This window comes from Nelumbo nucifera, chromosome 5, assembly GCF_055504915.1.
Source record: "Nelumbo nucifera cultivar China Antique chromosome 5, China Antique-T2T, whole genome shotgun sequence".
NCBI lineage: Eukaryota > Viridiplantae > Streptophyta > Magnoliopsida > Proteales > Nelumbonaceae > Nelumbo > Nelumbo nucifera.
In genome coordinates this window covers 22,610,625-22,631,404 of record NC_142653.1, presented here as the reverse complement: position 1 = coordinate 22,631,404, position 20,780 = coordinate 22,610,625, and the positions used below count along the sequence as shown (strand labels likewise).

The 20,780-nt window shown below is 39.7% G+C and overlaps 1 protein-coding gene across 3 annotated transcripts in view; it reads right to left on the bottom strand.

Annotated features, from left to right (window-relative positions):
- Positions 1–20,780, bottom strand: part of LOC104595776 (transducin family protein / WD-40 repeat family protein) — a 94,809-nt gene that overhangs the window by 18,619 nt on the left and 55,410 nt on the right. For all 3 annotated transcript variants that reach the window (XR_016076286.1, XM_010256662.3, XM_088887829.1), the window contains exon 16: positions 5,161–5,326. Coding sequence is in view for 2 of the 3 variants with exons in the window: in XM_010256662.3 (XP_010254964.1) it covers positions 5,161–5,326 (166 nt within the window). In the remaining variant the exon portion in view is untranslated. The remainder of the gene's footprint in view (positions 1–5,160; positions 5,327–20,780) is intronic.

Below are 20,780 nucleotides of genomic sequence, written 5' to 3'. Positions count from 1 at the left end.
TTACTGTAGAACCTGTGGCAAGAACTCGATCGTTATCGGTGCATTGAGACTAAATGTGCAGCGGATGCAGCAATCCTAAAGAGTTTTATCGAAAAAGATTGTGTTTATGACTTTCTTACAGGACTCAACGCAGAATTTGATCAAGTTAGGGTCCAGATTCTCAGCAAAGAAGAGGTACCATCTCTAAATGAGACTATTTCTCTTATTCGTGCTGAAGAAAGCCGTAGGGGGTTATGCTTGAACCCCAAGTACTAGAAGGTTCACCCATGGCTACAAGGATGGAACAACCGAAAATACTGGAAGGAATGAAGACAGATTTGTCCTCTGCACGGGACAACAAGGAGTCACTTTGGTGTACCTATTGCAAGAAACCAAGGCACACCAAAGAGAAGTGTTGGAAGCTGAATGGTAAACCATCGAATAGGGAATGGGGCTACCGAGGAGGACAACAAAAGAGTCGAAATCAAGCTAACTTCACCATGAATCAGTCGAGCCAAGAAAAGCCTCCAGACAAGACCGAGTTCTATAAGGAGGAGATCGAAAAGTTAAGGGGGCTTCTGGGATCGTTGGAGAAACCTAGTGGTGCAGGCTCTCTTGCAATCTCAGGTAAGTTTTCTATTCCTCACGGACTAAATGTCTCAGATGAACCTATTAGGGATTTATGGGTTATTGACTCAGGAGCCACAAATCACATGACTCACTCCTCGCTACATTTTAGCACTTATACCCCCTGCCCAAGCAATCGAAAAATAGCCATTGCAGATAGTTCCCTTACTACCGTAGCTGGCCTTGGGGATATCCATATTAATCAATCACTTACACTAAAAAATGTCCTTCATGTTCCCAAATTGTCCACTAACCTGGTATCCATCCAAAAACTCACCCATGACATGAACTGTAATGTGCTTTTCTATCCTTCTTACTGTATATTTCAAGACCAGGATTCGGGGAAGAGGATTGCACTTGCTAAGGAGAAGAATGGACTCTACTATCTTGAAGAATCATGCAAATCAAATATTGTCCAGGATAAGTTATCTCTGTCATTCCTTTCATCATCCAACAAAGACACCATTTGGCTTCATCACTTTAGACTAGGACATCCATCTTTTGGAATTCTGAAAATTGTGTTTCCCTCCTTGTTTAAAGGATTGAGTGTTGAATATTTTCATTGTGATGTGTGTGAATTTGCAAAACACAAGTGTGTGCCCTTTCCAATCAACAACAAGAGAAGTTCAGTCCCATTCTTTTTGATCCATAGTGATATATGGGGACCCTCCACAGTTCCAAATGTGCCTGGCTCACGTTCGTCTCTTTTATTGATGATTGCACTAGGGTCTCTTGGATCTTTCTTCTTAAATCTAAATCAGATGTAAGTAGTGTACTCCCAAATTTCCATAACATGATTCAAAATCAGTTTGGGGTTAGAATCAAAAGATTTAGATCGGATAATGCACGGGATTATTTCAACCAAACTTTATCCCCATATTTTCAAAAAGAAGGGATTATCCATGAATCCTCCTGCATTAATACTCCACAACAAAACGGAGTAGCAGAAAGGAAGAATGGTCATCTACTAGCTGCAACCCGAGCCTTACTTTTCCACCAGCATGTTCCAAAAACCTATTGGGGGGAAGTTGTGCTTACAGCCGCATACATTATAAATCGATTACCTTCGAGGGTGCTGGGATTTAAAACACCAATGGAAACACTTTGTCAATTTTATCCCGACCTATGTACAACAAATAATCTCACCCCAAGAATCTTTGGATGCATTGCTTTTGTCCATGTCCATAGCCATAATAGAGGGAAGTTAGATCCAAGAGCCATCAAGTGTATTTTTGTGGGTTATTCGTCCACCCAAAAGGGGTATAAGTGTTACCACCCACCTACCAAAAAATTCTTTGTCTCTATTGATGTCACTTTTGAAGAAAAAACACCATATTTAACTCAACCTAATCTTCAGGGGGAGTCCTTGTCATTCATTGAAGATAAGGACAGAGATTTGTTCCCACTTGGTCTACCTACAGTTTCTCAACACCCAAACTCATCATCTATACCAGTTCAATCCGTATCTGCACCTATCGAACCACCTCAAACCAAACCAACTTCTTCACCCATTCATACCAGATCCATGACAGAGAATGATGAACTTTGTGACTCTATGAGATTGCAGGTATATTCAAGAAGAAGAGACCAGGATCCTAATCTTGTGCAGGTTCAAGATTCAACTCCTAATCCTGAGAATGAGGTAAATACAGTTCCAGAAATTTCTTTTGAATTAGCATATGACCAAGATCTTCCTATTGCCCTTAGGAAAGGCACAAGAGAATGCACTAAACATCCTTTATATCCCTTAGCAAATTTTGTGTCCTTTAAAAAATTCTCACCATCACATAGGAGTTTCCTAGTTAATCTAAACACCATTCATATTCCTAATACTTTATCTGAGGCATTATCTGATGAGAAATGGAAAGATGCTATGAGAGAAGAGATGCAGGCTCTAGATAAGAATCAAACATGGGAAATTGTTGACCTACCACCAAGAAAGAAACCCATGGGCTGCAAGTGGGTTTTCACAGTAAAGTACAAGTCAGATGGCTCTCTAGAAAGATACAAGGCAAGACTCGTGGCAAAGGGATATACACAAACCTATGGTGTTGACTATCAGGAGACATTCGCTCCAGTGGCTAAGATGAATACAGTAAGAATTTTGTTGTCACTAGCAGCTAACTTCGACTGGTACTTGGTGCAATTTGATGTAAAGAATGCTTTTCTTCACGGTAATTTAGAGGAGGAGATATACATGGATATTCCTCCGGGCTTCAAAGGAAATCTAAAAGGAAATAAAGTTTGCAGGTTGAAGAAAGCACTATACGGTCTCAAGCAATCACCTAGGGCGTGGTTTGGAAGATTTACTAAAGTTATGCTTGCCATCGGATACAAACAAAGTCAGGGAGATCATACACTCTTTATAAAGCATTCGGATGCAGGGGGAGTCACAGCTCTTTTGGTATATGTCGATGACATAATTGTGACAGGAAATGATGAAAAGGAGAAGGAAGCCTTGAGAAGATGCCTAGTCAGAGAATTCAAAATAAAAGAACTTGGGAGATTGAAGTATTTTCTAGGGATTGAAGTAGCTCATTCCAGAGAAGGCATCTTTATCTCACAACAGAAATATGTAGCAGATCTTTTAAGAGAGACAGGAAAGTTAGCATGCAAACCATCCTCCACACCGATTGAGCCAAATCACAAATTGGGAGAAGCAAATGAAGATCCAGCTGTGAATAGGGAAATGTACCAAAGATTAGTAGGAAAACTTATATATCTTGCCCACACAAGGCCAGACATAGCATATGCCGTGAGTGTGGTTAGCCAGTTTATGCACAATCCGAAAGAGGTTCACCTACAGGCGGTCTATAGGATACTACATTACCTAAAGGCTAATCCTGGCAAAGGAATCTTGTTTAAAAGAAATACTGGATTAGCCCTAGAGGCATACACCGATGCAGATTATGCAAACTCTCCCATGGATAGGCGGTCCACTACAGGTTACTGTACGTTCCTTGGAGGAAATCTTGTGACATGGAGGAGTAAGAAGTAGAACGTGGTAGCTAGATCAAGTGTGGAGGCAGAATTCAGGGCAATGGCTCAGGGAGTATGTGAATTACTATGGCTCAAGATAATTTTGGAAGACCTAAAGATCAGATGGGAAGGTCCAATGAGATTATTCTGCGACAACAGTCAGCTATTAACATTGCTCACAATCCCGTCCAACATGACAGGACAAAGCACATTGAGATAGATAGGCATTTCATAAAGGAAAAGCTGGATAGCAGATTAATTTGCACTCCATACGTCTCAACGAATGGTCAACTGGCAGATGTGCTGACAAAAGGGCTTTGTAGTGTGGCATTCCAAGGACTTATCTCCAAGCTGGGAATGAAAGATGCATATTCACCAGCTTGAGGGGGAGTGTTGGAAAGTAGAAGATTGACTCTCTGATTGACTCTCCATAATTTTAGGTCCATCAGTTTAGGAAACATACATAAGTTAGTTTCCTAGAATCATGGGATATTAATTGGAGAATCCCACTGATATAGAAATTAGTTTTCTAGGAAAAGTTAGTTTCCTATTTTATCACCCTGTAAGTTAGCTCTGTAATTCTATATAAAGCTGTGTATATGCTCCTTGTAAGACAATACAATCAATTCATTTTTTCTCTCAAATTCTCACATGTATTCCTTTAGATAAATGCATTAGTTTCTAAGTACCATATTCCCTCATGCAAGAAAAACAACTTATCCACATAATAATACAGGTATAGTAGTTTGGAAGAGAAACGACAAGAAATCTAGAGTTTTTCCCAAAGGGCTTCAGTGGGTCCTACAAGACCAACCACACAGCCAGGCATGTCAAACAAAACGAGTGCCTTCTTAAGGCAACTGATTTGAAAAACAGTTTGAAAAAAACTTAAATTTCCCTTTAGCATGAGTAGTCAGTGACATTTTTGTAAATTTCCAATTCTAGGATATATTTTTCTTCAGTTTCTTTATCATGTATCCTTTCCTAATGTTTACTAAGAGTTCTATCTGTTAGAAGGTTTTATGGTTCTGTATAGTCAGCCTTCCAGTAATTTACTTTTTATAATAAAAATGTGAAAATTTCTTCCAGTAATTCTTATTTTAAAGAGTAAATGAGATTAGAAAACTTCTTGTGTATTAAGGGATTGTTTGATAACTATTAAAAAGGCTTAATTGATTTGCTTATTGGTTTGTCCTTTAGTGGATAAAATAGTCAAATAATGAAATGTTTAGCTCTAAAGTACTCAACCTGGCATACCATTCAACAACTAAGGAGCTAACCACCTACTTAATTGCTTATCCATTAAAAGACAAACAGATAAGCAATTCCATTCAACCAAGAGAATTTAGTATGTAGATTTGTCCTAGGTGTTTATGAAGTATACATGAATGTAAAGGTTAGTAGAAGAAAAGTTGTCTTGTAAGAAAATATTTAGTATGTAGATTTGTCCTATCACTTTATCACCTATTTGCTCTATACAATTAGGACAGACAGATAAATAAGCATGGAGGAAATGGATACATTATATAATATAATATGATCTTAAATGACCGAAATGGAAATTGACATATTCACCCGGAAATATCATTGCATGTGGCCAGGACTTTAACAATTTCATCAATAAACCAATGTCATCGTCTGCAAATTTACTGCAATGATAGTGTGATGTATCCTTCAAGATTTTAACAACAGCTTCCACTTTTGACAACTCAAAGTCTGTTAATGCCAAGGAATTTTGCCCCTGCAAAATATTTTAAAGAAATCAAATCATCCACAGCAAAAATAAATAGATAAAATAAAATAAAATAAATAAAAAACCAATGTTCAGCATAATGAAATTAGCAGCACTTAAATGGTAGACACATATGACGTAATAAACTTACTACTCTTGTGATGTAGGACCAACTCAGTTCTAGTCCTAAGAGAATGTTGAATGGTCTTCTTGGATCAGAATTTTATGGCTGTTGATGGCTGTAATGGCTTCTTGAAGGAATAAGAGAGAAAATAGGGAGAGAAAGAAGAGAGAAAATACCTGAAATCACTCACAGGGTGCCTAGGATCACTATAGGGCATGGGAATCACTCACCATAGCTAGCATAAGATGAAGAAAACTCAATATAATTCATTGCCTTTCTGTAAAACGTCCATACATATTTATAGACTCTAAACTCATAATAATCCTAGGAGTCAAACTGTTAGACTCATAATAGTCTTAGGAGTCAAACTGTTAGACTCAATAATCATAGTAGGACACAAACTAAGTTATCATATCCTATTTCAATTCAAAGAACACTCAATAACTCTAATCCTACTTATGCAATGACTCTGAAATTTTAAACATAAACAAACTATAACTAGACAATCAAACCCTATTATTGGACCCCACAAAAAAAATTGCAAAAATGAAAAAAAAATACCCCTGCTGTCCAAAAATACAGAAATACATAAAATTTCATAAAAATCCAATTTTGACACTTTAGTTCCTGCATCATCTTGACTCCAATATCAACAAGGATCAAAATACCCAAAGTTGGGTATTGATGTGTATCAATATTTCTTTTGAAGATGAAAAAGAAAAAGAAAAAGATACATCCTGATAGGCGATAAGGCATCACCCTCATACAACCAGAACAAAAGCTAAACAGAGCAACATACTAAAAACCATCCAAGTTACAAATTTGATATTCCAAAATCTCCCCTAATCTGTCACTCAAATCTTCTTTAGAAACTTGACTAAAAGCTGGAGAGACCAGAACCCAATCTGCAACCGAGTTACTGATGGCTGCCACAATCTTTTCCATATTCCAGTATTTGTCTTCAAAGACTCCTGTTTCTCTCTTTCCAGATGTTCCAGCAAATAGCGAAAGGTCAGCAGCATCACAAAGTTATCTTCACAAACAAGGGATGAACTGTGATGGAAGGAGTGTTCAAATGGGAAGTTCTCTGTTAAATCCTTTATATGACAATTGTTAAGGACGACTCAGATCAATCTCAGATAGATGGTGTTTGGGGAAATCCAATCCCTCCAAGGATTGAGGCTTTTGCATGGCTTGTGGCTATGGACAGTATTTTGACAGTGGATCGCCTGAAGTCCAGAGGCTTTTGGATGGCCAATATGTGCTTTCTTTGCAAAGAACAGGAGGAAACTGTTACACATCTTTTTATTCATTGTAAGGTTGCTGGCTTCTTGTGGAACTTCTTCACATCAATGTTTGGATTTCCAACTTTTCAGCCAGGAAATACTGCAGAAATTTTTTTCTACTTGGCCAAAGTTAAGAGAATTTTTTTCTCTTTGATATCACCAATAGTCGATGTTTTTTTACTTTTATAAGTTTTAAAACTTTTTTGTATTGATGTATCCACGCATATCTGGGTACACCGATACAGATATGATACACCCAGTCAGTGTATCCATGTGTATCTGGGAACACCGGTACGGATATGAGATGCCTGATACTTGAATATCAATGAGAATTCACTATTGCATATTAAACTCATGGTAAGAAGAAAAGGTCTTAGAAGCTTAGAAAATATCCAGAAAAGTTCCATCCAGCAATTCCTGAAATGACTTTGAGAGGTTGCATCATCAATCAACCATCATATCACCAAATTCATAGTAGAAATCTGCTGAATTAAAAAAATCTGTAAAAGAAGAGAAGAGAGAGAAGAAGAAGAGGAAGAGATTTGAGAAAGAAAAAGAGAGCTTAATTCTGGCCGCCCCCTTCACTAGTATTTATATTAAAAAAATAAAGTGGAGTATAATGACTAATATGCCCTTATAGGGCGGCAAGCATCTAAAAACACATAAAAGACTTCAAAAACAATCAGCAAAGGACCTAACATAAATGCTGTGGTCCCCACTTCCTACCTAAAAATTAACATATAAAAAATTATTGTTAAATCTACACAAAACTGATTAAATCCTCAACACTCCCCCTCAAGTTGGGAGTAAATGTCACACATTCCCAACTTGCATAAATCATGTTCAATCTTGTTCTTTGCAACCCCTTTAGTGAGGACCAAGGTTCAAAGTATCGACACAACCCCTGAACCGTGGTCTAACCCGATACAACCCCTGTAGGGGCGTATCGGGAAGCTACCGACACGATACGTATCGGCCGATACGAACCAATACGCATCAATACTTTGAACCTTGGTGAGGACATCAGCCAACTGCAATTCTGAAGAGACATAAGGCAAACAAACTTCTCCGCTTGTTGCCCTTTCTCTTATGAAGTGCCTATCAACTTCAACGTGTTTTGTCCTATCATGCCAAATTGGATTGTGGGCAACAGTGTTTTAAAAAGTGTGGGAGGCATACGCACCTCCAGGCAAGGCGCTCCCAAAACACCCTGAGGTGTATGCCAGAGGCATTGACACCTCTGAGGCGTACGCCTCTTGCGCTTTTTTCATGAGGCGTGCTAGAGGCGTACACCTCATGCGCCTCATGCACATCTGATATAAAAAAACAAAAAAAAAAGAAAAAAAAAAAAGGAAAGGAAAGGAAATGAAAAGAAAGGGAAGGGAAGGAAAAGAAAAAGAAAGAGAAGAAAAAAAGAGAAAAGGAAAAGGAAGGGAAGGGAAGGGAAGAAAAGATAAGGGAAAAGAAAGTGGTTTGCCCCCTTTCAACTAATGTTATGCATCTTTATTCTTCTTAATATAAATGATTTTTATTAAAAATAAAGAAAAAAATGAAATCCCCCCTTCCTCTTCATCCTTCTCCTAACCCCCCTCCTCTTAAGGAGGAGGCTTACTCCTCCTTGTGTTCAGGAGGCTTACACCTCTTGCATTTTGAACTATGCCTCACGCCTCTAGGTAGTGGAACGCCTCGCGTCACGCCTCCGTGTTTTAAAACATTGGTGGGCAATATTGGTTGCAGCTTGATTGTTACAATATAACATCATAGGTTCCTCAGATTTTACCCCAATCTCACTCAGTAGGGATCTAACCCAAAGTAGTTCTGAGACACCATGAGCCATGGATCTATATTCAGCCTCTGCACTTGACCTAGCCACAACCGCCTGTTTTTTACTCTTCCATGAAATCAAGTTTCCACCCACAATGGTACATAACCCTGATGTAGATCTCTTGTCATCTAAACAACCTACCCAATCTGCATCTATATAAGACTCCAATTTCAAATTTTCATGGTCTAAGAAAAGAATACCTTTGTTGGGGTGCTTCTTCAGGTATGCAAGTATTCTTTCAATGGCTTCCCAGTGCCGAACCCGATGTGCATGCATGTACTGACTCACAACACAAACAACATAGGAAATATTTGGACGTGTCATACACAAATATAATAGCTGGCCCACCATTCTCTGATATCTCCCCACATCCGTAACCAACTCACCATCCACAACATTAATTCTATGATTTGGGTCAATAGGAGTGTCAGCTGGTTTGGTTCCCAACTTCCCAGTCTCCCGTAGTAGGTCTAGTACATACTTTAAGAGATGAAAATCCCATGCTTGGATCTTGCAACCTCAATCCCTAGGAAGTATTTTAGCTCACCAAGATCTTTGATCTCAAACTCTTGCTGTAATGATTTCTTGAGAGCATCAATCTCCTTCAAATCATTTCCTATAACTACTATATCATCCACATACACAATCAGAATTGACACAAGTGCATCTCTCCTTTTCACAAAGAGAGTGTGATCAGACTGGGTTTGTGTGTACCCAAAGCGGAAAAGTGCCCCTCTGAACCTATCAAACCATGCCTTAGGTGACTGTTTCAGGCCATACAATGATTTTTTTCAGCTTACAAACCTTTCCTTTACCAACATTTTCATAAAACCTAGTTGGGATGTCCATATATACCTCCTCTTGCAAATCACCATTGAGGAATGCATTTTTAACATCAAGCTGAAATAGGGGCCATGAATAGGTAGCTACTAGAGACAAGAGGATTGAACTGAATTCATCTTAGAAACCGATGCAAAGGTCTCCAGATAATTAATGCCATAGGTTTGTGTATACCCTTTTGCAACCAACATTGCCTTGTACCTCTCTATATTGCCATCAGCCCTGTACTTCACAATGAATACATCTGATTGTATCCTTGTTTGGAGGAAGATCAACTATCTCCCAAGTCTGGTTTTTAACCAAGACTTCCATCTCTTCTTGCATAGTTGTTTTCTACTCAGATTTGGAGAGAGCCTTAATAACATTCCTGGGTATAGACACAGAATCTAGGGAAGAAAGAAAAGCTCGGTAGGAGGATGATAAGGTTTTATAGGAAAGATGGTGTGAGATGCAATGGACAGTACACTTTCTCTTCCCTTTGCGAAGTGCAATGGGAAGATCAAGGTCAATGGGATCAACTGCAACAATAGTGTTAGGTACAGGAACATTATCATCAGAAAAGATAACAGGCTCAGGCTCAAGGGGAATACCTGGAAATGTGTCTACCGAATCTGGAGCCTTAGAAGGACTGATGGAGAGTGGTGCGGGTTCTACTGGTTGAGCATGCGTGGAGTCAACCCTCTTCTAGTGACATTGATAGTGTTGTGTGGCTGTCTGTAGTGGATCAGGTAACAGAACTGATGGAGGTGTTGATGGTAAAACTAGTGGCACAAAAGAAACAAGAAGACGAACAGGCCGTGAGTTCTCCTCCCCAAGACTCTCCCCCTGAGGAGAACCACTAGAGAAATAGAATGTAGACTCAAAAAAGGTAACGTCCATAGTGACAAATCTGCTCATTGACACAGGATTTTAACAATAATACCCCTTTTGGTTTTGAGCATACCCAAGAAAAACACATTTCTTGGCCTTAGGATCCAATTTCTTGCGATGAGGTCCAAGAATGTGAACAAAGGAAACACACCCAAAAACCCTCAAAGGTATATGAAACATATCTCCCCATCCGGAAAAAGAAGACTGAATGGCACCTTAAACCCTAAGGTATGTTAAGGGACACGATTAATCAAATGCACAATTGTGAGAACTGCATCCCCCCAGAAACGAGTAGGAACTGAAGCACACACCATAAGACTTCTTGCCACCTCCACAATGTGTCTATTTTTCCTCTCTACTACTCCATTATGTTGCGACGTATATGCACCACTACTCTGATGAATTACACCATTCTCCAAAAAGTATGTAGCCAAATCCTTCTCAAAGTATTTTCTGGCATTATCTTATATGAAGACCTTAGTTCTCACTCCTAATTGTGTGAGAACCATCTGGTGGAACTGTCGTACCAAATTAGGTACCTCATCACAGGATCTCATCAAATATGTCCATGAATACCGTGTGTAATCATCCATAAACAAGAGGAAATAACGGTAGCCACCCATAGAAGGAATATGATATGGTCACCATACATCAGTGTGAACAATATCAAAAGCAAAAGCACTTCTTTTATTATTTGGTTTAAAAGAATGTCTACAATGCTTTCCCAACTGACAACTCTCACACTCCAAAGTAGATAATTGGACAGACTCAAACAACTTTGGAAACAAAAACTTTAATGAACTGAAAGAAAAATGACCCAACCGATTATGCCAGAGCATAATCTGACTCACTGACTCTGATCCACTACTACTGCTGCTACTGATGGCTCTGATGTCTCGGCATCTCGTCCAAAAGGTAGACTCCATTCACCTCACAACCACTCCCAATCGTCCTCTTTAACTCCAGATCTTGCAAAAACACAATTACCAGGAAGGAAGGTCATTGAACAATTCAAATTTTTTGTCAAAGAACTAATAGAAAGAAGGTTAGTATTAAGTCTAGGGACATGTAAGACAAAAGCTAAAGTAATATCATTGGTCGCTCTAGCTGTCCCATTCCCAACAATGGGAATATGTGAACCATCTGCTATAGAGACTGTCACTACCAAAGCACAACTGGTAAAAACTGAAAATGGTAGGTATATTAGTCATGTGCTCAGATGCTCCTGAGTCTATAATCCAGGGAGGTCCCTAGATATGAACTACCTGTATGAGCAAAAGAGGAGGTGTGGTTGGCTCCTGCACTCTGTTGTCCACCTGAAGAACTAGAACCGGTCGTATCCTTCTTATTCATCAACTGTCCAAATTTCTCCAATTCGATTCTGACTATTGCTATTGCAATGGTCTCCCAATCAACTTGGGTAAGAGGTCCCAAAGAGTGTCCTGTAATTGCCACATTTGCATTTCTCTTCTTGTTCTTGACCCGAGCTAGTCTGAGGTGTGGATAGAGCTTCCAGCAAATGTCTTTGGTATGCTTAGTCTTCTTACAATAATCACACATTAAGTCCTTGTCCTCCCTCCTAGTCTCATTGCTCCCCCCGTCTCCATTTGGCTTAGGTCTGGTTGTACTAACCATAGCAGACTAATCAATCCTAGGTTGTCTCAACATGGCATTCCTCCTGCTCTCCTCTCCAGAAAGGCAGAAACAAAGGCATAGGCTTGAGAAAGTGTAACACTCTCTAGAAAGGATATGTTGCCTAGCAATGTCGAATTCAAGGTTTAACCCTATTCTTCTCTACCAACTTCTGATAGGTTGCTGCATCATTTACACTATACCCACCAAGAAGAATTTGTATCAGGTTTCTTTTCCTCCCCAGTGATGTACCCTAGTTTTCCACAGGCACCAATGGCCATCTTGGATGATTGTGCCCATTCAAATAATTTGTTCCATCTAATTTAACTGTGGTGATAATTCCGAACCCAAACATATCACTCGTACCTCCAACACCTAGACCCATGTTACTAGTGGATAGACCTATTCATGGGTCGGGCTTGGGCCAGGATTTCACTCTACATTAACAGATTTTTTTTAAGGCCCGAACCCGAGCCCGACCCTCATAAAAAGCCCGAAGCCCGAGCCTAGGCCTAGGCCCGAGCCCGAAGTATATAGCTCATGCCGCTACTGAAGCGACTGAATAGAGAGAGAGAGAGCGATTATAAAGAAAGAAAAATAAAAAATGTATATATTAAATTATTAATATATAATAATAAATATTTTATATTTTATATTTTATATTATATAAATGAGTCGGGTCAGGCTTTTTTGACAAATCCCGAGCCCGGCCCGACACACAATCAGGCTTGGTGTTTTGGGCCCGCGGGCCTAATTACATGTCCAAGCCCGACTGGGGTGCGGGTCGGGCCGTCGGGCTACCCAGCCCATGAATAGGTCTACCAGTGGACTTCTATTCAGCACTCCAACCCTCCATCTCGGCTTCAAATGTTTCAAAACCAGCAAAACACTAGGTAGGAAACTTCTGAGATCAAATCGATCTCACTCACAAGGGCAGCTAACCTTTCTACAAGGAAAAAACCCTATCCGAAGAGAAAAACCCTTTCTCCCACCATCTCCTACTGGAGAGAAGAGTGAATCGATCACTCTAGAAGGCTTAAAACTATCCAAAAACCTAACCGCCCACTCTAAAGAACTTAGAGAAGTCCAACAAGGTCCAAGCACCCAAGATCAGACCAAGAATGAAGAGTCAAACTTACCTAGGATTATTCCTTGCACTCCAATTCTTCCTGATTTTGATGCCAAAACCTAGATCACCTTCTTGATTACTGAAATCCACAAAAAAATCCAAAAACTGGGCAGTCTGAAGTAGATTGATCAGCCCTTTTATCACCTCATGCAATCGGCTTAGGGTTGCATGGTAGAACTCCAAGAAACCCTAGCCTTGCTCTGATACCAAGTAGAAATCTGCTGAATTAAAAAATCTGTAAAAGAAAAGATATTTTCTTGAAGAAGAGAAGAGAGAGAAGAAGAGGAAGAGATTTGAGAAAGAAAAAGAGAGCTTAATTCTGGCCGCCCCTTCACTAGTATTTATATGAAAAATATAAAGTGAGTACAATGACTAATATGCCCTTATAGGGCGGCAAGCATCTAAAAACAAATAAAGACTTAAAAAACAATCAGCAAAAGACCTAACATAAATGCTGTGGTCCCCACTTCCTATCTAACGATTAACATATAAAAGTTACTGTTAAATCTACACAAAAGTGATTAAATCCTCAACATTCATCAATAGTGTGTCCTTGTTAAAAGGCTGTTTTAAGTTCACCTTTAGTGCCACAGGGGCAATATTGTATTTTTGCTGGCACCACCAGCACAACTTTTTTGCTCTCAATCTTCTTCTCCTCTCTTCTTTTTTTTTTTATCAATCTCTTCTCTTCTCTCCTATCTCTTCTCCTCTCTTACAGCTTTCTACTTATTGTTTTTTGTTTAATATGGTATCAGAGCAGGTCTATTCTATTAGGCCTGAAAGCAAAACTGATCAAGTTCCTAATCCTTTTTCTGGGTTCCTTTGTTGAGATGTCAGAGAAAATCATCAGACTGATCTGAGAGGTATTTTTCAGATTTTTTTTTTCTTTTCTCTTGGTCGTGTACTAAGAAAAAAACATGTAACAGGTTAGTGTGACTGATGTGAGGTGATTAGAACCTATTTTAGCACTTTCTCTGTGGACCATGTGATCCTTGTGGTGTGCTTGCTGTAACAGCAGTAAAGCAAAACTTTGGTGATTGTAGGGCCTTGTTTCATCTGAGTGGTGATAGTTCAACAGTTCTTTGATGTAGTATATGCTTTTCCAGCAGTAATATTTTGTGTGAAGGGGAGAAATTAACTTTCTTTTGTGGGACTGTGCGGACTGAAAAAAGTTGACCTTTATTGGTGCGGGATTGTAATGCACCCTAGTTTTTGTGGTTGATTAGGTGTGTGACCTAAGGCAGTTACCATGAGTCCTGAGGACTCTGTTACCTCTGCTATCTCCTCAATGCAAAATGGGATGAGTGGGGGGGATAGATTTGACCTTCCTGTGGCTGTCATTCCAATAGAAGGGCTCAATTACAAATTATGGTGCATTCATTGCCAAAGATCTTGACACACTCATGATACTTGTTGGGATCTCCCATGGAGATCAGAATAAGAAACCAGGACAGCAGGGTCCAAGGAAGTTCAATCCAGCAAATATGGCTTCTCAGGAGACTCAACCCTCTGCTACTACTATGACTCAGGAACGCTCTTTTGGGTCTGATCCTAGGGAGGATATCATTAGTTTCTTCCACAACCATTTGGAGTTGTATGGTAGAGCAATTTTTTAGATGGATTCTAGCCCTCCTCCCTTGACTTCCTTTGCTTCTACATTAGGTAATTCTGCCACAATTTTCCATGTTGTGTCTTCTCATTCCTCTGATACCCCTTTAATAATTGATTCTGGAGCCTCAAACCCTATGACTGGTAAGTCAAATTGTTTTCAGTCCTATCATCTTCTTTCTGGTAGGGACAAGGTGAGACTAACTAACAGTTTGTTCACCACCATTGCTGGTGAATGAACTACATTCTAGTGTTTTGCATGTCCCAAAATTGCATATTAACTTGTATTCGGTTAGTAGTATCACTAATTCGTTAAATTGTTTGACCTTTTCTTCTTGTGTAATACAGGATTTGGCCTCAAGGAAGACGATTGGTAGAGGAAGTATGGTGCACAAGCTCTACATGCTAGACAATAAGGCTAGTCTTGTAGTCATAGAGTCTAAGAGTCAATCTAGTAAGAGTCATGCCTTTTTGTGGCACAGTCATCTTGGTCATTTATGTTTTGAATCATTGAAAATTTTGTTTCTAGAGTTGTTTAAGTCAATCTCAGTGTCAGATTTTACATGTCAAACCTATCAATTAAGTGAACATTGTATAACTAATTTTTCTTCAAGATATAATAAATCTGAATTTCCTTTCCATATTGTTCATTCTGATGTTTGAAGTCCTTGAGACTAGTTACAAGTATTTTATTACACTTATTGATTACTACTCTAGATATACATGGGTGTATCCAATGCAATCAAGAGATGAAATGCCAAAAATTGTAAAAGATTTCCAAAGCATTTATCTTCACCCAATTTCAAACAGAAATAAAAATCTTCCAGCCCAATAATGCCAAAGAATATTTTCATAGTGACCTCACAAAGTTTTTTGCTTCTTGTGGATCCCTTCACCATAGCTCTTGAACACCCCAACAAAATGCAATGTTGAAAGACCATCTTCTAGAAGTTTCTTGTGGGTTACTAATATGAATGTCCCAAAACATTTTCGGCTAGAGGTTGTTTTTGCACTACATATCTCATTAACCACATGCCATCTCGTTGTTTGGAGTACAAGGCCCCACACCAACTTTTGTTTCCCTAGGCTCCCTTGTTTCCAATTCCCATAAATGTGTTTGGTTGCCATTGTTTTGTTCAAGACTTGTCTCCCCTCATGGTAAACAAGATCCTCACACTATTCCTTATATTTTCCTAGGGTATCCCTCGTCTTAAAATGGGTACCGATGTTTTGACCCTATTTCTCGAAAGTACGATGTTTCTATGGATGTCACTTTCAAAGAAAGTGACAATTTTTTCCTTGTTTCTCCTCAGGGGAAGAGTAAGTCTGAGGAGAAACATGCTCAGGTTTAGCTCCCTCCTTTTCTTTAATCGTCACAAGGGTCGTGGAGCATTCTTTTCACGTCTTTCTCTCTTCCATTAATAGTATTCCTATTCCTAAGAATGTGGCAAAATCTCTCTTAGTACCAGAATGGATAAATGCAATGAAAGAAGAAATCAATGCTTTACATTTAAATGGCACATGGGAATTGGCGGATCTTCCTGAAGAAAAGGAACCAATTCGATGTAAGTGGGTGTTTGCAGTAAAGCATAGGGCAAATGGCATTGTGAAATGGTATAAAGCTCAATTAGTGACAAAAGGGTATACTCAGGTGTAAAGACATTTGCTCTGATTGCTAAGATGAACTCTATCAGAGTCCTTTTCTCCTAAGCTATTAATCTTGATTGGGACCTTCATCAGTTGGATATCAAAAATGCCTTCTAGAATAAGTGTACAACTGTACATGGTGCAACCCCCTGGTTTCCGTGCTCAAGGCAGTGAGTAGAAAGTTTACAGGATGAAGAAGTCCTTATATGGCTTAAAACAATCACCAAGGGCTTGGTTCAATAGGTTTCATTTATTTGTACAGTAGAAAGGCTACAAGCAATGTCAATCTAACCATACTTTGTTTGTGAAAAGTGGGATAGGTAAAATTGCAGCCCTAATAGTATATGTTGATGATATAGTTATCACCTCTGATTCGAAAGACGAGTTTCAGAAGCTAAAGGAGTTCTTTGCCACTTAGACTGAGGTGAACGACCTAGGTCCATTAAGGTATTTTCTTGCAATTGAAGTTGCCCGCTCACTAAAGGGGATCTTCATTTCGTAGAGGAAATACATCCTAGATCTGTTACAAGATTCAGGAAAGTTTGGCATCTCCACTAGCCCTAAGGTTGGCAAAGCTCAATGATTGCAGAGGAAAGAGATGTCCTCCTTGGGGTCTCTGAGAGTCTCCCCAAATCCTCTCAGGTTACAACCCCCCACCCCCCCCCCCCAAAAAAAAAACTCCTAAAAAGCTACCCTTTCTTGGATTCCCATAACACACAGGGACCGATCATGCCACCCTTGCTTTATTGACTTCATGGGAGCATAATACAAGGCTAATTTCATTCTTACCCCCTGAGTATCTCTCAAATGCGGCAAAGCACACCTTTCTATGCGTCATATAACATTGACCCCTTTCCCACTTTGACTCCTTGTTATTAATCCATGTGTCTCTTTATTTTATGCTCTTACAACACCATTGCTACTTTCTTGGATTCCCATAACACACAGGGACCGATCATGCCACCCTTGCTTTATTGACTTCATGGGAGCATAATACAAGGCTAATTTCATTCTTACCCCCTGAGTATCTCTCAAATGCGACAAAGCACACCTTTCTATGCGTCATATAACATTGACCCCTTTCCCACTTTGACTCCTTGTTATTAATCCATGTGTCTCTTTATTTTATGCTCTTACAACACCATTGCTACTTTCTTTCCACCACCTCATGTCCCTTCTTTCTACTTGTATGGAGTACAATGTTGAGCAGTCAAGTGTCACAGAAATGTGCGTGCTGAGATGGATGAGTAGAACCTAGGAGTAGTTGCATAGAAGACAATGAAATGGTTTGGTCATATTCATAGAAGACCATGAACAACACCAATAAGAAATAATTAGTTGCAAGTTGAAGGGGCTATAAAGGCTGGGGGTAGACCAGAAAGGACATAGGTAGTAGTAAGAAATGATTTAAGAACTAATAATTTAACAATGGATATGGCTTTAAACAGAATGGAATGGCAAAACAGGATTCATGTAGCTCACCACATGGATGATGATGATGTCTGCACTCTGCATTAGGTTGCTGTGTAGACATGTGATCTTTCTTGATTGGTTGAAGTATGGCTCTTTATGTCATTTCAAGGTGTCAATAAACTTTTTTGAGTCCAACTGTTGGGAGATATTGGAATTTGTGGATAAGACTAAGATTTCCATTTTTGTACATAGTATTTGAGCGATTGCATATGTTGTAAGGTATCACCCAACAACCTTTCACTTGTGTTACTGGCTTCTAATAACTTAATGGATCAACCTGAAGTAAATAAAAATGACACATTATATATACTACAGGAAGAGATTTTGACCAGGAACAATCCATGTTTCTGAAAGGCTAACCTCATCTGACAAAAGCTCAAGATCAATTAGTCAGGCCTCAGACCGACAGCCAAGTTAATCCCAACTAGTTTGAGTATGGAAACTGTCAAGCTCCCTCTCCCTTTCAAGCTGAGGCAGTGGTGATGCGTCATGGTCTTAGTTTAGCAAGTCGGTTTGGTAGATTAATTGTCCTGTTGGAAAGTGACTGTAAAATTTTAAAAGATTGTATTTTTTTGTCCTGGCTTAGGATGTCCAAAAGATTCTTTTGGAACAGCCAAGAAGACTCTTTTCCTTCTTCAGAATATTAGATGTCTTTGTGAAGGTTTATCTGTGTAAGGAAACCCTAGTTGATTCTAGGTTGAAGTAGAGAAGAAGAGAAAAGAGAAAGAAGAAGAAGAAAAGTTCGACCAGACTAGAAGAGAGAAAAAATCACCTCTCCCCTAGCCGACCCACTTGTATTTATTCAAAATCATAGAGTTACAAGAAAGACCATTTTGTCCCTCATAAGAAGTGGGACACATAACTTAAACTCAGATAAAATAGACCTTTCACTCTCAAACAAATAAACCAGAATGACCAAAATACCCCTGACTCGAGCAATCTAACACTCTCCCTCAAGCTGGAGAGTATATATCATATAGTCCCAGCTTGTTACAAATGTAATCTATTCTTCCCCGAGACAATCCCTTTGCGAAGAGATCTGCCCATTGATTTCCTGAGCTCACATGAGATGTGGTTATCACCCCACTTATCACTTTCTCTCTTACAAAGTGACAGTCAACCTCAATATGCTTAGTTCTCTCATGGAAGACGGGATTGGAAGAGATGTGAACAGCAGCTTGATTATCACAGTATAGTTTCATGGGTTTATCAACTAAGAATCCCATCTCTTGTAGCAAGTTCTTCAGACATACTAGTTCACATGTGGTATGAGCCATTGCCCTGTACTCTGCTTCTGTACTACTACTTGCCACCACTGTTTGTTTCTTGCTCTTCCAAGTTACAAGATTGCCACCAAGGAAGGTACAATACCCTGTAGTTGATCTCCTGTCTGATATAGAACCAGCCCAATCAGCATCTTGTACCCTACTATCTCAAGAGTCCCTCCACTTTGGTATAACAAACCACGACCTGGAGCACCCATTAGGTACCTAACAATTCTCAGAACAACTTCCCAGTGAGGAACCCGAGGATGTTGCATAAACTGACTCACCACACTCACAGCAAATGATATATCTGGTCGGGTAATGATCAGGTAGTTCAACTTTCCCACCAACCTTCTGTATCTTCCAGGATCATCAAACTCTTCGCCTGCATCAACACTCAACTTGGCATTGAGTTCCATAGGAGTCCCTGCTGGTTTAGTACCTAACAACCCTGTTTCTTCAAGTAGATCAAGAACATATTTTCTCTGACATAAGTTGATTCCATGTTTTGACCTCGCAACCTCTATTCCCAAGAAATACTTCAGCTTCCCCAAATCTTTCGTATTGAAGTGGTCCTGTAAGAATTTCTTCAACCTGTTGATTCCATTGTTGTCACTCCCAATTATGACAATATCATCCACATACACGACTAGCAAGATTTTCCCATCCTTTGAGTTATAGCTGAACACAGAATGATCAACCTGACACTGTTTCATCCCAAAGGCTTTCACCACTTCACTGAACCTACCAAACTAAGAACGTGGAGATTGTTTCAGTCCATAAATTGCCTTTTTTGAGCCTACACACCTTACCAGCCTCCCCCTGAGCAACAAACCCTGGTGGTTGCTCCATATACACTTCCTCAACGAGATCACCATGTAGGAAGGCATTCTTGATGTCAAGTTGTACAAGAGGCCAATCATACATAGCAACTAATGAAATCAATACCCGAACTGAACCAATCTTAGCCACAGGAGAAAATGTCTCCATATAGTCCACCCCATACAACTGAGAGTAACCCTTGGCCACTAACCTCGCCTTCAATCGCTCACACTACCATCAGAAAGATACTTCACTGTGTAGACCCATTTACACCCAACAGTATGCTTACTGGGAGGAAGAGCAGTGAGTTCCCACGTGTGATTATGTTGTAGAGCAGAGAGTTCTTCTTCCATGGCTTGCCGCCACCCTGGGGAGGTAAGAGCTTCCTGGACAGTCTTGGGGATGGAAACAGATGAGAGTAATGATATAAAATTGCAATGAGAAGCAGAAAAGTGAACAGTAGAAACATAGTGTGAGAAGGGATGAGAAGTACAAGTACGTTTACCTTTCCGCAGAGCAATAGGAAGATCAAGATCTGAGGGAGAAGGAGTAGTAGCAAGATCTGTCGACAGGGGCTGAAGTGGAGGAGGGTCCGATGCACTTCTGCGGGTATACACTTAAGTGATTGGCGGCCTCTCAGTAGTAACAGGCATAGGATGTGCATCTACAGTAGAAATAGAAGCTACAGGAAGAGGGTCCACAATAGGTGTAGGAAGAGGAACCACAGAGGGAGAGGAAGAGACCATAGCATCTGAGAAAAATGAAACTGATTCAAAGAAGGTGACATCAGAGCACACAACCGATTTATAAGACTTAGGGTTATAACACTTATACCCTTTCTGAGTCCTCGAGTAGCCAAGAAAGATACACTTAGTAGCTCGAGCATCAAGCTTGTCTACCCCAGGCCCCAAGTGTTGAACAAAACAAACAAACCCAAAGACT